The sequence below is a fragment of the Mobula birostris genome, chromosome 1 (assembly GCF_030028105.1).
Source record: "Mobula birostris isolate sMobBir1 chromosome 1, sMobBir1.hap1, whole genome shotgun sequence".
Classification (NCBI taxonomy): domain Eukaryota; kingdom Metazoa; phylum Chordata; class Chondrichthyes; order Myliobatiformes; family Myliobatidae; genus Mobula; species Mobula birostris.
The window spans coordinates 50025003-50043541 of NC_092370.1; the positions used below are offsets into that span (position 1 = coordinate 50025003).

An 18539-nucleotide genomic window follows, 5' to 3' on the forward strand; every position below is an offset into this window, starting at 1 on the left:
TCTCTGATATGCATGATTCCATGTTGCAATATATAAATTACTGCGTGAAGGACGTTAATTTGCAAGTATCACGCTGAAGTTAATATCTTTATGAACTTTCAAAAAATGGCCCTGGCATTTTTGCCGCTTTATGGAAACAATGCTGGTAATTTTGTGTCTTTAAATCTCAGCATTTGGGCTACCCTAATTTTGGCAGTGCATTGTGGAGAAAGCTGTTGGATTCTTTCTGCTCCCGTGCTGTAATATGATCCTGGTTGTGGTCTGATTGGATGTTCAAGCTGACTTAAACTTGCCCAGACCCCACTCTTTCAGTTCAGAATCTGCAGCTCCAGGCACTGCCACTGATCTCATCTCTCTCAGGATGGGACGCAAATGTTTCCTTCTCGTAACTATTTTGTTTCACCTCTTCTCTGAGCTCTCCTCCTGCCCAAGCCGATGTCTCTGCTTCAGAACCACTGTCCGCTGTATGCACTTGATGTTGGATCACATCCCCAAAGTAGCACCGCAGATTGTTATCCTGTAAGTACAGAACTTTTGAAAGTTGTTTGAAAGTTTGTTTCACATTGTGAGTTGAGTTAACTACTAGCTTTTTGTGGTGTTCACGAAGTCTGTAAAGCTATTAAGTCTGAAGCTTAATAATGAATTGAGCCAAATATAACTCAGTTTGGAAAGGATTTTTTTTTCTGTGCTGCTGAGAAACGTTAGTTTTAACTTCTGATTTTGGAAAGCATCAGCTGTAAGTTAAGTGATTTTTTTTTATATAACAGTTGCTAAAATAACTACTTTTCACTGAATGGGATATTACTTGAACGGTGCCAGCAAGACCACAATACCAGTTTATTGGCACCTGTTGAGAGTTTTTTTTCGATATTTGATGGAAAGTTTAACGTTGTGTGTGAAAAGAACTGCTGGATTAAATTGTTATGAATTTGGATGGAGTGAGGTTTGATGGGTGTGGTGGGAAGATTGTTTATTTCATATTATAAATTAAATAAATAGAATCTACAATGGTTGCATGAGCCTTAGTTGGCTCCAGTCAGAGTCAGTTTACTGAAAAATATAATTCAATAAGCAAGGGAATTTTAAAAATCCCTTCAAACTAAATGTGTTTAAAATAACATAATCATTGTCTGGAAGTTATTAAACATTTTTGTGAAAACTGTGAAGAAACTACAGTTTATTTCCCAATGACTTAAATAACAATAACCTTTGTATGTACTTAAACCAGTTTGTAGTGCTGTCTGGCTGTGTTGACCCTAGGAAATGCTGCTTTCTGGTGAGTTCTATAAAATAATTGCATTAAATATCAGAGATATTTTGGAACTGTGGTCTGAATTCACATCTTCCTAATAAGGTTTTAATCAGTCTCTTGTGATATCAGGCAATCTTTTCACTATATTTTGGAAGGAGGATTATCATCATAGTTGATTAACTTAGTTTTTCAACAACAGTAACATTTGAAGTATGAGTTTACTGGGATTTAAACTTGGCTGACATGATTGAGATGTACTGCCCTTTAATAACAATAATTTAAGCAGCAATGTTTGTATTGGAAGAAGGCCATTAGGAACTCCACCCCACTCAAAAATGTATCTTTGTATTCTGAGTTTCCATATTAACTTCAGATCAGTAGGTAATTTCAGCCTACCATATTTCTCTGTGCGGCTGGTCTCTAAGTGTGTGGTTCTTTTGGTCATATTAGGAAACATGCCCTTGATGCTCTGTAAAAGAAATAGGAAATGTTAATACCTTGGTACTCTCAACTTTCCTCTTCCCCAGCATGGTGTGATTCAGAAATTTTGACTACAGTGAAGCAAAGTCCAACTGATTTCGCATTCCATTTACTTTATGCTACTGAATGTAAAGGTCACAAAAGGCACGTGGATAAGAAAATGGACAGGAGTGTTTAGAGGGATATTGTCCATATGCAGACAAATGGGACTAGCCTTATATGCACCATAGTCAGAGTGGATGACTTGGGCCAAAGGGCTTCTTTCCATGATGTGTTATTATGTGACTCTCTAACCTGTTAGAGGCACATCCGTGGTCTGTCTGTTTTATTCGGATGGAAGATGTTTGACTGCCTATCTAAGGGAATTAATTTTGATAGCAAAGTTAACATTGTCATCTTTGCCACTTGCTACATGGATCCATGGATCACCCTCCCCTTTCCTTTTTCTTCAATTCCCTACTCTGCCCACCCCTCAACCGTCATGGTCCAGTCCGTGAAGTCCACATTCCAGTTCACAGTCCGGTCCCTCGATCCTCGTTCTGGGTTTTCTGGTTCTCTCCCTTGTTCTGTTGGGTGCCTTAATTGAGGCACCTGATTCTCATTTCGGTCTGGCATATAAATACCTCTGCAAACCAGGGATTGGTTGCTGGACTGATCCCTTCCCTTCCCTTCCCCTTCCTTCAGAATCCTCACCTGCAACCTTGCCTGCTATATTCGTCTGCCACTTCGTCAGAATTCCCCATCAAGTTAACCCGCTGGAGAGAGACTGGAGCCTTGTCGCGTCAAGATCAGGAACAATCTATCGTTGACTTTGGAACTGTCTCTTTGTATCCTCGTGTTTAATGTTCCGTGTCTAGAAGAGTCCTGGCCCTATGTCCTGTTCCCTCAGAGAGGTCCCGGCTCTGTGTTCTGTGTTCCTGTGTTCCAAGTTACAGTCCTGTCCAAGTCAAGGCTTCATGTTCTCACCCAGCCCGTGCTGGAGATTCCTCGTCCTGTGCTGGATCGTTCCCATCTGAATCTTCAGCAGTTTACCTCAGCAGTCATCCCGGCCCTGCGCTCCAAGGAGGAGTCCTAGCTCTGTACCCAAGAGCCTAACCAAGCCAAGTCCAAGAGCCCAGCCAAATCTAGTTCAAGAGCCACGTCCTGTGCTGGAGATTCCTCGCCCAGCCCAGGAGTACCTCGCCCAGCCCGGTGCTGGAGTTCCCTCGTCCTGTCCAAGCCACATCCAAGAACCTCGTCCTGTCCAAGTCATGGCTTTGTGTTCTCATCCTGTCCAGGTGCCTCGTCCTGTGCAGGAGTTCCACATCCAGTCCTGTAGCCAGGTCTCATCCTCGCCTAGATCCGGGGTCCGAGCCCGAGACAAGACCCAGGTTCCGGGTCCCTGTCCAGTCTCTGGCTCGGAGTCCTAGCCCAGGCTCCTAGTTCCAAGTTCCTTGTCCTGGTCCTGCTTTTCTAGCCCAAGTCCTAGCCCAGGTCCTGAATCCTAGTCTCATCCAGGGCCTGTGTCAATGTCCAGCGTCATTTCTTCCCTTGCTTTCTTGTCAAACCTAGTCCTGTTCCTAGAACTGCAGTGTCTCTGTCTTGCTTTTGGGTCCACCTTCAGTCCCCTGCTATGACACCACCCCCCCGCCCGTTTTGTCCTCACCTGCCTATCATCTCACCCTGATGTCCCTCTTTCTTCCCTTTCTCCCATGGTCCACTCTCCTCTTCTATCAGAGTTCTTCTTCTCCAGCCATTTACCTTTTACACCTAATACCTCTCAGCTTCTTACTTCATCTGCTCTTGCCCACCTGCCTGGCTTCACCTATCACATTCGAGTTTGTACTCCTCCCCCCTCCCCCTCCCCCACCACCTTATTCTGGCATTTTTTTCCCCTTCTTTTCCAATCCTGATGAAGGACCTCAGTCCAAAACATCAACCGTTAATTCTTCTCCATAGATGCTGTCTGGTCTGCTGAATTCTTCCAACATTTGGTGTGTGTGTTGCACTGGATTTCCAGCATCTGCAGAACCTCTTGTGTTTTATTTTTGCTTCTAGGTGTGAACAGGCTTACATTCTCAATCATCCACTGAAGACAACCAATGTTGACGTTTCATATGTTAGAGGAGCATAGGAAATGACAATTGAAATTGCATGGAAATATAAATAATATTATATGCCCTTTGATGACTAAATGTTCTGAAGAAAATGATATTTTTATAAAAAGCATGTAAACCATTCTTCTAGGACATTGGAGAGTCAGTGAATATTGGACTGGCTTGTGTGGGTGGTTATCTCATGGAGAGCTGCCTGCTGGCTGTGATGCACAGGTGTGTGTGTGTCTCATTTCCATGCCTGTGTACAGTATCACAGACAGCACACACAGGATCAGGCGACACTGAATCTGGGGTGTGGGGAGGGGAGCACGGTTACGCTGTGAGCTCAAGAGCTGAATGCACTTTGTATCTGGCCTCTAGTTTTTCTGTAGCCATTGTTATGAATGGGGTTTGAAAAGTAAGTATATTTACTTCTTCGTTCTGTTTTAAAAGTTTAATTATTTGTATACTTAAAGTGCATTTTAGGTATTTTGTTTTTTTTTTAGAAACTTTTTTAGAAACAGTTAAGACTTTTGAAGCATAAGTTATCAAATGCACAAAGGGCGAATGGCCTCAAGTTTTGGTGCCTGAGACCGAGTAGTTGTCACTTGTATATCACTTCATTTATTGCATGACTGTGGTACATGATCTGGAGTTTGGTTTGACCGGTAGGTCTGCAAATGGTCATCGTGATGGTGGTGGAGAAAACATGAGGTGATGCCCAGAACAATCACAGTTTGAATCATTGTGATATACTGCGTCCGGTGCTCCCAGTGCGGCCTTCTATATATTGGCGAGACCAGATGCAGACTGGGAGACCATTTCACTGAACACCTACGCTCTGTCCGCCAGAGAAAGCAGGATCTCCCAGTGGCCACACATTTTAATTCCACGTCCCATTCCCATTCTGATACATCCGTCCATGGCCTCCTGTACTGTCAAGATGAAGCCATACTCAGGTTGGAGGAACAACACCTCATATTCCGTCTGGGTAGCCTCCAACCTGATGGCATGAACATTAACGTCTCTAACTTCCGTTCATGCCCCTCCTCCTGTTCTTACCCCATCCCTTATTTTTTTATTATTTTTTATTTTCTCTGCTTTCTTTCTCTTTTTTCTCCTTCTGTCCCTCTCGCCATATCTTCCTCTGGTGCTCACCTCCTCCTTTCTTTCCCCCTAGGCCTCCTGTCCCACGATCCTCTCCCTTCTCCAGCCTTGTATCCCTTTTGCCAGTCAACTTTCCAGCTCTATCCCTTCTCCCACCTGTCTTCTCCTATCGTTTCGGATCTCCCCCTCCCCCTCCCACTTTCAAATCTCTGACTATCTCTTCTTTCAGTTAGTCCTGACGAAGGGTCTTGGCCCGAAATGTCGACTGTGCTTCTTCCTATAGTTGCTGCCTGGCCTGCTGCGTTCACCAGTATTTTGTGTGTGTTGCCTGAATCATTGTGTTCAGGTTTTCACCCGTACAACTGATAAAAGCCAAGCTCATGCAAAGTTCATGGGTTGAGTAAAGAAAATTTGCGGAACTCATGAATTCTAACAAAAGGAAGTCAAGTCTTTATCCGCACACCCCGCCCCCACTGATTACACAAAGTAGTAAGGACTGGATTTGCCACACTTTAACCTGAAACAGATGGTAATCATGCAAGAAATGAGCTCATGGAGGAACTCAGTGGATCTGGCAGCGTCTGTGGAGGAAAATAGACAGTCAACGTTTCAGGTGAAAGCCCTTCACCTGCACTGAAGGAAGAAAACTTCTTCAAAGTGTGTATGCCTTGAGATTTAACGGTGGTGTAATGAAAGGAACTGCGGATGCAGGAATCTGGAATCCAAATGAAGGGTCTGCCCCCAAACCGTCAACAATACAGTTTTGCTCACTCTTAAACAAAACTGGGCTCAGGTGGAGAGACTTGGTTTCTCTAACACTGGAAGGGTTCAACTGCTAACTGAATAGACAATATATTCATCTGGCGTGGGCAGTTTTGATTGGCAACATGACAAGCCAAATTTCAATACTGTGCAGATTACTGGAGGAACATTAAAGGATAACTTCATCCATTCAAGTATTTTTTTTATAAATATAGAGTTAAAATTTATATCTTTCAGTGAGGCACATAATGAGATACAAAACAATGAAAATTGCACCTGTCATTCTAAGCCAAAAAAACTTTAAAAATTCTCCGTAATGTTTGGTCAACTATCTCCCACTCCAGTGAAAATCACTAGATAATTTGAATTGGATTTCAGTGCTACATTCACATCAAAGCACTTAACAGGCACAATTCAGAAGGAATCTTCTTTGTCTGGCATCTTATAAGACCTTTTGCAAGCACCTTTTTCTTATTTATAGATACTTTTCAAAATAGAATTTGTGAGGTTTAACTTGATTGTTACTTGTTTAATAGGTATTATTCAGTTGTATTATTTATAGTTAAGCTTTTCATGTAAAGTATAGAGGAGAATATGCCAGAAATGGCCGTCAATATCCACTGTATAGGTTTGCTAACCTGAATTTTGTCAGAACCATATACAATCTAAGTGCTCAGGTAATCATCACTGATTTGTTCTATTTAAATTTTGTGTCCCTGGAGGACTGGAAGTATTTCCAGCAACGTACCATTGTTATATCTGATAGTATCAGCACCTTGCAATAATTGAAAAATAACACAACATGGAGTTAAATGGTGGAGAGTAGAATTTAGACTATCTCCTGCCAAAAATTTCAAAAGAACATCACCAGAAAGCCCAAGGAAATACACTTATACTCCATTTCCTTGATGTTATCAAAGAAGACTGGGACAAGTTCCTGCAAAAATCTTCAATATTTTCAGGATTCCCATTTTTCCATGGTATGCACTGATGTAGCTTAGAATGACAAAAATTTAAACAACCTGACTCCATAATTTTTAAAATAGGGTATTTTACTGATCTCCTCGACTAATTTCAAAGGCATAGAAAGGTTAAAAAGAAATTTTATAAAATACTTTTCTCCAATTCAATCTAGATTTTAGATCTTTTTTTTAACCCCTCTCTGGAGTGTTACATGAATTAAAAAGAAAATACTAGTGATATGTGAAATTATGTGAGAGGGCTCGGATGGACCGAATGTTTTATCTTTTGTTAATTGTCTGTATGTTAACAATAATTCAGAAATATGGACATTTGGTAAATCAGCTTTTGCCTCCAATCGAGTCATTGAGTACTATAGCACAGAAATAGGTCATTTAGCTTATCTAATCCATGCCCAACCTGGTGTTCTCTCTAGTCCCGTAAACAGTACCTGCACCTGGACTCCAGCCCTCCATACCTATAAGACCATAAGACATTGGAGCAGAATTAGGCCATCTGGCTCATCGAGTCTGCTCCGCCATTCAATCATGGCTGATCCTTTTTTTAAAATCTCCTCCTCAAACGCAGACCCCGGCCTTCTCCCCTTAACCTTTGATGCTGTGTCCAATCAAGAACCTATCAATCTCTGTCTTAAAAACACCCAACAACCTGGCCTCTGCAGCTGCATGTGGCAACAAATTCCGCAAATTCACCACCCTTTGGCTAAAGAAATTTCTCCGCATCTCTGTTTTGAAATAGCGCCCCTCTATCCTGAGGCTGTGCTATCTTGTCCTAAACTCTCCCACCATGGGAAACATCCTTTCCACATCTACACTGTCTAGACCTTTTAACATTCAAAAGGTTTCAATGAGACATCCCCTCATCCTTCTAAATTCCAACGAGTACAGACCTAGAGCCATCAAACGTTCCTCATATGATATCCCTTTCATTCTTGGAATCATCCTTGTGAACCTACTCTGTTTTCTCTCCAATGCCAGCATATCCTTTCTTAGATGAGGAGCCCAAAACTATTCACAATACCCAAGGTGAGGCCTCACCCAGTGCCTTATAAATCCTCAGCATCACATCATTGCTCTTGTATCTAGACCTTTTGAAATAAATGCTAACATGGCATTTGCCTTCCACACCACCGACTCAACCTGCAAGTTAACCTTTAGGGTGTTCTGCACAAGGACTCCCAAGTCTCTCTGTATCTCACATTCCTGGATGTTCTCTCTGTTTAGAAAATAGTCCGCACATTTATTTCTACTACCAAAGTGCATGACCCTGCATTTTCCAACATTGTATTTCATTTGCAACTTTCTTGCCCATTCCCTTAATCTGTCCAAGTACTTTTGCATCCTACCTGTTTCCCCAACACCACCGGCCCCTCCACCAATCTTCATATCACCTGCATACTTAGCAGTAAAACCATCTATTCCATCATCTAAGTCACTTATATACAGCATAAAAAGAAGTGGTCCCAACACTGAGCCTTGCGGAACACCACTAGTCACTGGCAGCCAACCAGAAAAGGATCCTTTTATTGCCACTTGCTGCCTCCTACCAATCAGCCAATGCTCTTACCATGTTAGTAACTTCCCTGTAATACCATAGGTTCTTAACTTAATGTGTGGCACCTTGTCAAAAGCCTTCTGAAAGTCCAAATATGCAGCATCCACTACATCCCCTTTATCTATCCTGCTTGTAGTCTCCTCAAAGTATTCCAACAGGTTCATCAGGTAGGATTTTCCCTGAAGGAGACCATGCTGACTTCGTACTATCTTGTCCCATGTCACCAAGTACTCCATCACCTCATCCTGACCACGTCTTCCTGACCACTGAGATCAGGCTAACTGGTCTATAATTTCCTTTCTGCTGCCTTCCTTTCTTAAAAAGTGGAGTGAAGTTTGCAATTTTCCATTCCTCTGACACCATGCCAGCGTCCAATGATCATTCTTAGTTCCACCACAATCTCTAATGCTACCTTTTTCAGAACCCTAGGATATAGTTCCTCTGGGCCGGGTGACTTATGTACCTTTAGGTCTTTCAGCTTTTTGAGCAGTTTCTCTCTTGTAACAGTAACTGCACCCACTTCTCTTCTTTCACACATTATAACATCAGGCATACTGCTAGTGTCTTCCACAGTGGCACAGGCAGCAGTCCAGAAATTACTATCCAGGAGGTCCTGCTTCTCAGCTTTCTACCTAGCTCTCTAAATTCTCTTTTCAGAACCACATTGCTTTTCCTTCCTATGTCATTGATAACATTATGTACCAAAACATCTGGCTGCTCTCCCTCCCTCTCCAAACTGTTGTTTGGTGTGATCTGAGACATCCTTGACCCTGGCACCTGGGAGGCAACATACCATACAGGTGTCCTATTCATGTCCACAGAATCTCCTGTCTCCTCACTCTCTCATCCATGTTCCTATCAACTTTCTCATAGATGTTACAATTGTATTCACAACTACCACTTTCACTGGCAGCTTCTTCCATGCTTTCACCACCCTTTGACTAAAGAAGTTGCCCCTCAGATTCCCTTAAATAATTCACCTTTCACTCTAAACCTACAACCTCTAGTTCTACTTTAACTCAGCCCTGAGGGGGAAAAGCCTACAAATATTCACCCTATTGATACTCTCATAATTCTGTATGCTTTTATCAGATCAATCCATATATCATAGCAAAGATTCAAGCACAATCTTTTTTGATTGTGTCTGTGAGAAGTAATACAGGAAGTTAAAATGCAATAGCAGCTGTAAAGTCAATGTCACTGGTGAATATTACTATTAATTTAAAAGTTACAACTTTTAACTGAATTATGATGTGAAAAAATGTAAGTTCAGTTTATTCTTTCTCTATGAGATATGGGCATGTAAAGAAGGAATGTGCAATCTATTTATCTGATTTAATAAAGTCCAATGGACTCCAAACAAATGCATATCTGAGTCAAATGTAGTCTTCCAATGCAGAATATTTCTAATTCACAGAGTACATAATTCTAGATCCAAGAACACTGTAACCATGATCCAAAAATAATATTTTTTGGATAAATATGTTAGTCATTAGGATAGAATAATGACGAGATCTAAAAGAGCTTTTATTTCTTAAACTTTAATTATGTATTCATGCACATAAAAATTACATGCCTGTATTTGTAATGTGCATTTTTAGACCATTATGAATATGTACTGTATGGGAGGTCATATCAGCATTTTAAAAGAATAGGCTGATGGATTCAAATTTCTGGCATACTATAGGCCACTTACTGGGACACAACTCTTTTAAATGATGAATGCACATTGTATGTTTACTTATGTCCTTGGGATTATGTGGATTTTGGTTGAGGCTATAAATAATGGAACTCTATCTGCATCATTAGCAGTCCTTTGAAGAAGCCCTTAGCTCCGAGTGGAGTCTTCGGGACGCCGTCATGACAGCGTTTTTTTTAGCAGTTTTTCTCATTTTTACGAGGCCGTGTTGCTAGTTCGACGCTCAACCCAGCACGGATGGAAAGCGTGCAAAGGGGCCGGCTGGATTCGAACTCAGGAGCCTTCACTCCGAAGTCCGGCGCTGATGCCACTATGCCACCAGCCGGCTTTGGCAGTCCTCTAGTATTAGATTATCACTGCCAGCTTGGGCTGGATGACAGAATGTAAAGGATGAAGTTGGGTTGCAGAGGACCAAGTGTCTGATGTGACCCATATGAAATTGAAATTGTCCTTATGATCAAAGAAGTAAAAGCAAGAAGCTGGTGCTTAGCTTTCTTAAATAGTAGGAAGCAAATGTTAATGGCCAACTGGTGTTTTTTGAGATTAGAAGGTTGTTAATCATACGTGTTTAGTGCACAGTCCTTTCTATTTCTTAGTATTTGTTTATAATTTAGACATTAATATCAGAGGTATGATTATTATTGATAGCTAATACAATTTTTGATGGTTTGATTGATAAGGTGGAGGAAAGTTTTATACTTAAGAAAAACAGTGGTATTAATGTGATCACTCGAGTTGAGTACGATTTTGTCCTAAGGGATTGTCTATAGGTTGGTCCTCAGGTGGTTGCAGAGGGCGATTTCAGATTCACATATTCTGGTTCAGTGTGGGCAAGTGTAAGAGTTGGCTGTGGTTAATGGTTGGTCTCTCCGTTCGTAGTTGCTGCTTGTTCTCTGTGGCATAGCAAAGGTTGGTCTCATGGAACACAGGCAGCGCCAGACTTTAGGCAGGGTTAGGCTGGGCTGCAGCCCAGGGGCCAGAGCTGCAGAGGGGCCCAAAATAGGTAGCTATCATCATGGCGGACAAAAAAAAACGAGAGTGGAGCACAGAAAAGAAAAAAGAAACAAGAAAAAGAGGACCTTGAGGCAGAAGCATTAAAAGAGACATTGAAATTGACAGAATTTTTAAACTCTGTTCTCGATGATGCAGCAGTACCATTGCTCTTGTCAAAGTCTGAGACCGGTGGACAAATGGAGGTTTGTTCAACAGCTAGCACCAGCACCAGCGTTAGCACAGGACCACCGTCCTTGCCCCAGTCAGCAGCTAATGTTGAAGATGCAGGGAGCATGACTTTGGGATTCCCGACCACATAGGCCTCCGAACAACCAAGTCGAGCCACCATTAATGTTAACGTTACCGCTACTGAGGATCCTTACAGCACTGATCCTGCTGACTGGGGAAAGGAAACGTTAGATGATCCAGTCTGAGCGTACTGGGCTAAGAAAGAGTTGGAGTCCTGCCAGAATAAGAATGTGGATATCAAAGCTTCGGAATGAGTACACAAACAGCAGAGATGTTTTTTCTCCAAATTTCACGTCAAACGCAAGCTAGTAAACGGTGAGTACATATCAATGGCTCTTATATTCCCCTTCCACTGGCTGTGTGTTTTGTTTTGCATGCCGCATCTTCAGTGACGGTAACTGTCAGTCCATCTTCAGAACTAGCTTTAGCAACTGGAAACATGCCGCTGAGTGCATAGGAGAGCATGAAAATAGTGAACACTACAGGAAAACGATACTGACCTACGTTACACTAGCGTCTGACAGCAGAAGAATAAATACAGAACTGCTAAAGCAGTTCGAGTCAGAGTGTGTCTACTAATAAGTGGTCTTTACTCTGCAAGCCACACAGCACAGCAATAGGTTAGTATGTGCTAAATCTCATTTTTCAATAAGATTGTCGGAGTATTGTCAAGCTTCCTAGTTTGCCATAGTGCCATCTCTCTTGGCCTTTTTGTCTCTCATTTCCATTTTACTTTCTCAGAACACGGTTGAGAAAAATACCTAGATAAATATGCTTTGGCATTGTTTGAGAAATAAGGCCTATGGTATGTGCAGCGATAGCTAAATAAAGATTTAAGATTGGGTACATCGTACTTCATCTCCCTCATAACTTTACTAAGCCAACTAAACCTACTAAGTCTAGGTTAATTTTTGAGTGTTTTAGATGCTGTCCTTCAAACTAAGAATCTGCATTACTTTCTGTCCTCCCTCTTAAGGCCTGTAAGTTTATAGCCTACGTATTGTACTAAACCAATGTCTTGGTCCATAGCTTTGATATTTAGACCAGTACGACCTTTGCTCTTGTTCTTGACTTTTAACTTGGTACAGCAGCATTTTATGGTGTCGGCAGGGGCCCATCAGGGCCTTCAGCCCAGGGGCCCCCGGCCCTGGCCCTGGCCCCACTAAATCTGGCCCTGAACACAGGTCCTTCTTGAACAGATTTCCCCCAGGTGTATCTATTGAGTGCTCTCTCTTTCCAGTTTTTAGATACAATATTGAAATTCTTCAGGTTGATAGACATAACTGGCTGATAGGTATAACTGGTTGAAAAATATAACCGGGCAGACAAAATGGAATTTACTGGGGTAAAATGTAAGGGGGATTTTTTGGAGGGGAATTACGTGAAGGTTGGGAATGTCCAATAAATATTGAATGGAGTGGTGGATAAAAGGGAGCTTGAAGTGTACATCTACAGGTCAGTAAAGGTCAGCTAAATAAAGAATGCCTTCCCTTATTGATTTAACAATGTACAATAAAAACAGGGAGATTCTACTAGAAATATATGGCAAGTTAGATCTTATGGCAGGAAAAAAGTTACTTCAGTGAGGAAGGTACAGAAGAGGTTTATAGAGCTACCACCAGACTGGAAAAACTTTCACTATGAGGAGAGTTTGGATAAGCTTAGGTTGTTTTCTTTGAATCAGAAGAGGCAGGTGAAAGACTATATTTAGGTGTATAGAACTATTCTGGATTGGGTGTTGTGTAATGGACCAAATTTGATTAGAGAGTTTAGGCAAAAGGAACCCTTAGGAGGCAGTGATCATATAATGATAGACTTCCCCTTTCAGTATGAGAGATGGAAGCTAAAGTCAGATGTATCAGTATTGCACTGGATGGAATATGGAAGTAAACTAGCCAATACTATTGAAGAGGATCCAAAAGTTTCTTCAGATTCTTAAACTCCAAAAGAAAGGTAAGAGTAGATATCGGGCTGCTGGAAAATGATGCTGGAGATATAATGGGGGGCTATGAAATGGCAGATGAACTGAATAAGTGTTTTGCATCATTCTTCACTGTGGAAAACACTATTAGGATTGTGGAAGTTCCAGGTATAAGCGGTCATGAAGTGTGTGAATTTACCATTACTAGAGAGCGTGCATGGGAAAATGAAAGGTCTGAAGGTAGATAGTCACCTGACCGGATGGTGTATATCTCAGGGGTCTGAAAGAGGAGGCAGAAGAGACTGTGGCGGCATTAGTAATGATCTGACAAGAATCACGAGATGGTTCCGGAAGACTGGAAAATTACAAATGTCTCTACACTCTTAATGAAGGGAGAGAGGCAGAAGCAAGGAAACTATAAGCCAGTTAGTCTGACCTCAGTGATTGGGAAGATGTTGGAGTCGATTATTAAGGGTGAGGTCTCAGAGTACTTAGAGATACATGCTAAAATAGTCCATTGTCAGAATGATTTCATCAAGGGTAACTCTTGCCAGACAAAGCTGTTGGAATTCTTTGAAGAAATAACAGGCAGGATGGACAAAGGAGAATCAGTTGATATTGTGTACTTGAATTGTCAGTAGGCCTTTGACAAGGTACCATACATGAGGTTGCTTAACAAGCTACGAGCCCATGGTATTATAGGAAAGATTCCAGCGTGGATAAGATAGTGGATGATTGACAGGACGCAAAGATTGGGAATAAAGAGAGCCTTTTCTGAGAATGGGCAAAGAAATGGCAGATGGAACAGAGTGTTGGGAAGTGTGTTGTCATGCACTTTGGTAGAAGAAATGAAAGGGTCGACTATTTTCTAAATGGAGAGAAAATACAGAAGTCTGAGGTGCAAAGAGAATTGAGAGTCCTTGTACAGAGTTCCCTAAAGGTTAATTTGCAGGTTCTGTGAAGAAGGCAAATGCAATGTTAACACTTATTTCAAGAGTATTAGAATAGAAAAGCAAGGATGTAATATTGAGACTCTATAAAGCACTGGTGAGGCCTCACTTGGAGTATTGTGAGCAGTTTTGGCCCCCTTATCTTAGAAAGGATGTGCTGAAATTGGAGTGGTTTCAAAGGAGGTTCACAAAAAAGATTCCAGGGTTAAATGGCTTGTCATAAGAAAAGCATTTGATGGCCTGGGCCTGTATTCACTAGAATTCAGAAGATTGAGGGGTGACCTCATTGAAACCTATTGAATGGTGAAAGGCCTAGATAGAGTGGAAGTGGAGAGGGTGCTTCCTATAGTGGAAGATTCTCAGACCAGAGGACACAGCCTCAGAATAAAGGGGCTTCCTTTTAGAATGGAATTGAGGAGGAATTTCTTTAGCCAGAGAGTGGTGAGTCTGTGGAATTCTTTGCCACAGGTGGCTGTGGAGGCTAGGTCATTGGTGATACTTAAGGCAGAAATTGATTGATTCTTGATTAGTCAGGGCACAAAGGGATATGGGGAGAAGGCAGGAGACTGGGGCTGAGAGGGAAAATGGATCAGCCATGAAGAAATAGTGTGGACTTAATGGGCCAGATGGCCTAGTTCTGCTCAAATATCTTATGGTGTTACAATTTTTTTTCAAATAAGTAAAGAATAAAAGAGAAGCAAGAGTCAATATTGGATCACTGGAAAATGATGCTGGAGTCATGGGGGATCAGGAAATGGTAGATGAACTTGATAAGTATTTTGCATCTGTCTTCACTGTGGAAGACACTAGCAGTATGACAGAAATTTGAGAATGTCAGGGTGCAGAAGTGAGAGAAATTGTTTTTATTATGGAGAAGGTGCTTGTGCAGCTGAAAGGTCTGAAGGTAGATAAGTCACCTGGACCAGATGGACAAGACTCTAGGTTTATGAACAAGGTAGCTAAAGAGATTGTGGAGGAATTAGTAATGATCTTACACTGGATTCTGGAATGGTTCCTAAGGACTGGAAAACTGCATTTTACACTCCACTGTTTAGGAAGGGAGGGAGGCAGAAGGAAGCAAGTTATAGGTCACTTAGCCTGACTTCAGTGGTTGGGAAAATGTTGCACTCTATTTTTAAGGATGAGGTTTTGGTGTACTTGGAGTCACATGATAAACAAGGCCAAAGTAGCATGGTTTTCTTAAGGGGATAGCTTGCTTGACAAATCTGTTGGAATTCCTTGAGGAGATAACAGAATGGGGTAGACAAAGGAGTGTCAGTGGATGTTGTCTACTTAGATTTTCAGAGGGCCCTTGACAAGGTGGCACACATGATGCTACTTAACAAGATGAGAGCCCATGGTATTATAGGAGAGATACTAGCATGGATAGCAGATTGGCTGACTGGCAAGAAGCAAAGAGTCAGAATAAATGGGCTTATTCTTGTTGGCTGCCAGTGACTATTGGTGTTCTGCAGGGGTCCATATTGGGACCACTTCTTTTCATGTTGGTATATCAATGACTAAGATGACAGAATTGTTGGCTTTATGGCCAAGTTTTAGATTATACAAATGTAACCCTCAGGCTCAGCCAGCACATGTTCTTCCAGGGGAAAACAACTTCTGGCCCTGCCAAACTGAGAAATCTCGTTTGTGTGAATGCTGCATGATGTGCTACCTGGTTACAAATCCGCACCGCAAGATATCAGATGGTACACCACATGCAATTAAATGATTGAACTTTATAGATCTTAATCTGGATAGAGGGTTAGTAAAGAAAGTAAAAAGAAAAAGGGCCCATTTTGAGGAAAAAAGTCTATTGCGCATCGTTGGAGCTCACTGATATGGCAATCCATCAACCTCCTCCGAGCGTCGCTGACCTTCGGACCCTCGCTCCTCAGTCCACTCCGTCCGGTGGTCTTCTGACTCTCTCCATTCCCATCCTCTCTCTCCATTGCTTCCCGACGAAAGACCGCGAAAATCTCTCTTCCAGCCTCACAAGAAAGAACATTTCTCCCATTGGATAACATACATTCCAAAGCTCCATTATCTCTCGTCATAACTCAAGTGTAGCCCCCCTGGCCACCCTCAGGGTCGCTCGGCTCGCTGTGGTCTAGGGAAACAGCCTCGGCCCCGCCAAACTGGGTAATTCGTTTGTGTGGATGCTGTGTGAGGTACCCCACCCCGCCCAAATAACAGACTTTACACCAGATGCAATTAAATGATTTACAGTTTATAGATATTACTGGAACTATATAATTAAAAGAGAATAAAATATAAAAGGAAAATAAAAGGCGCCACACTTATCAAAGTTCAATCTCTTCGTGCACAAAAACCGTTGGAGCTCAAGGACCTTCTTCTTCACCCTGCGACACCCTCGGACCACCTCGACCGGTCACCTGGGACCAACAACGGTGGTCGACCAGACGCTCCATACGAGTCCGTCTCCATCTCCTCGCCGAACGTCCCGCTCGGGGTCCGACCCCGTTAGCGGGCTCACAGCACTTCGTCCATCCTCTGTCTCGGTCTCCCGCCTTCTGCCCCCAAACCCCCTCACAAACAGTATCTTCAAATACACCAAAACCATAACAACTATCCCAATTGGTTAATAGCACCCTCTTATCACCCTCTAAACCACAATAAGCTGCTAGCGCAAACTTTCTCAGCGTTAAAGCACAAAGCCGCATTCCCCAGATTAACAATAACAAAAACGCCATTTTAATTAGCCTCCGCAGTAACATAAAAATCGAAACCCCCTTACACTCTCCCCCCACCAAATAAAGTCATGTCCTCATGACTTCTAAATAACTCGCCACCCAGTCCTACAGACACACAACACACACATACACAGATACACACAGTGACAGTGCTCCCCAAACAGTGGACCTTACTCCCGTCCCACGGGCACTAAATAGGCCAACCTATCTGGGAGCTTCTTAACCCTCTGAGACCTCCGTACCCCCTCACCTAAACCCACAAGGCTCAGACACTACTAGGGATACCTCGGGCCTGCTTGCCAACTCCTCTCTCACTCAGGCCACCACTACAGCTCGGAGCCCCCTGTCCCGTGGCCGGGGCCCCGCCTCTCCACCTTCCTGATCCTGCCGTAACTCAGACTGCCCACAGCTAGCCCTCCCCACTACACCTGACTCAGTGGGAGAAGGGCCAAAGGTCTCTTCCTCAATCACGGGGAAGTTAGCGAAAGGCAGCATGTACCACATGTGCAGCACATCATCCTTCGAATCCGTATTCTTCCTCATTCCTTCGATCGGTAGCTGCTGTTTGAGTTTCTCCAAACTGAAACATTTAGCTGGGGCTACCCCTTCAGCCTCCTGCAGTCGAGACGTCAGCTTCTTCGGGGACTCCTTCAACTCTCGCCACAGCCTCAGCAGTTCTGACTCAGGGTTCCTGGCCATCTCAATCTGGGACGCAGTTACCCCACCAGCTTCTTCCACCCTGACTTGAAAAGCAGCAGTTAAAGGATGTTCAGCCTCCGGTTGTTTCTTCCTGAGGGCGTCTTCCAGGTCAACTTTCAGTTTTTCCACTTCATTTAAACTCGCGATAGTCATCTTCAGGTTCCTTTCAAGCGTCCGCCTCCCTTTTCCAAGATCGGTCCTCCATTTCTTTACCTCCTCGGGAGTGTAGTCAAACTCCCCTCCCTGGGCTCTCGGTTTTCTGTTGACCTTAGTCAGAACACTTCCTTGATCTTCCCCAACTTGTAAATCTTCCAATCTGTTCTGAATGGACGTCGAGTTTCTGCTGATGCCTTCGAAGGTGGGTCATTGTTTCTTCTCGCTGGATTAATTCGTCAGTATATGACCGCAGTGCGGTGCAAATCCCCTCTCTTCCCTGTGTCTCATTCAGATTGACGACCTGGGTTTCCATCCCCTGGTCCACCACCGTCTGTCCCAACACCAGGAAGTTCAACTGGTATGTCGGGTCATTTTCCTCACATTGCACCAAACTCCTCCGGCCAAAAACTCCTCCACATTTGACACTTCGCTTCGGTCGCCTGGGCTCAGCCACTCGCCTCGCCTCATAGTCCCCCAAGGCGAATCCAAGCTCTAGGCGGTCATCCACATACGTCAAAACTCCACACACCTTCACTTCCCCCACGGTTTTCCTCATGCCCCGCGGGAAGGATGCAGGGGCTCCGGATATGCCCTTGGGCATCTTTTCGGATCGGAAGAATCCTAGGGAACTAATAAAGGCCATCTTCGGCTCAACAGCCGCCCTCCTCACGATCTGGCAACATCCACCCCTCAGATGCAGCACATTAAACCACGTCGCATCATCCACACACACGCTGCCTTCATCTTCCACGCCGCCAGGGTCTAGTTGCCGCGACCTCTCTCTCACTGAGGTGTCTTCAGCGGTCAACTCCCCTCCCTCGTGGTGGTTCGGAGCATCTACTAAGAGGGTCTCACCCTCAGCTACTTTCCCCAAGCCGTACCACCGCTGGGTCTCGTTTAAATTCGGTACCGGCTCAAGGCTGCTACACACGTCCTCAGAAGCAACT

General features: G+C 43.3%; 1 protein-coding gene across 3 annotated transcripts in view; it reads left to right on the top strand.

Annotated features, from left to right (window-relative positions):
* The first annotated feature begins 328 nt into the window (after positions 1 to 328).
* Positions 329 to 18539, top strand: part of LOC140196191 (peroxidasin homolog) — a 569369-nt gene continuing 551158 nt past the window's right edge. For all 3 annotated transcript variants that reach the window (XM_072254973.1, XM_072254982.1, XM_072254999.1), the window contains exon 1: positions 329 to 519. In XM_072254973.1, the coding sequence (XP_072111074.1) occupies positions 362 to 519 (158 nt within the window). In that variant the 5' untranslated portion in view covers positions 329 to 361. The remainder of the gene's footprint in view (positions 520 to 18539) is intronic.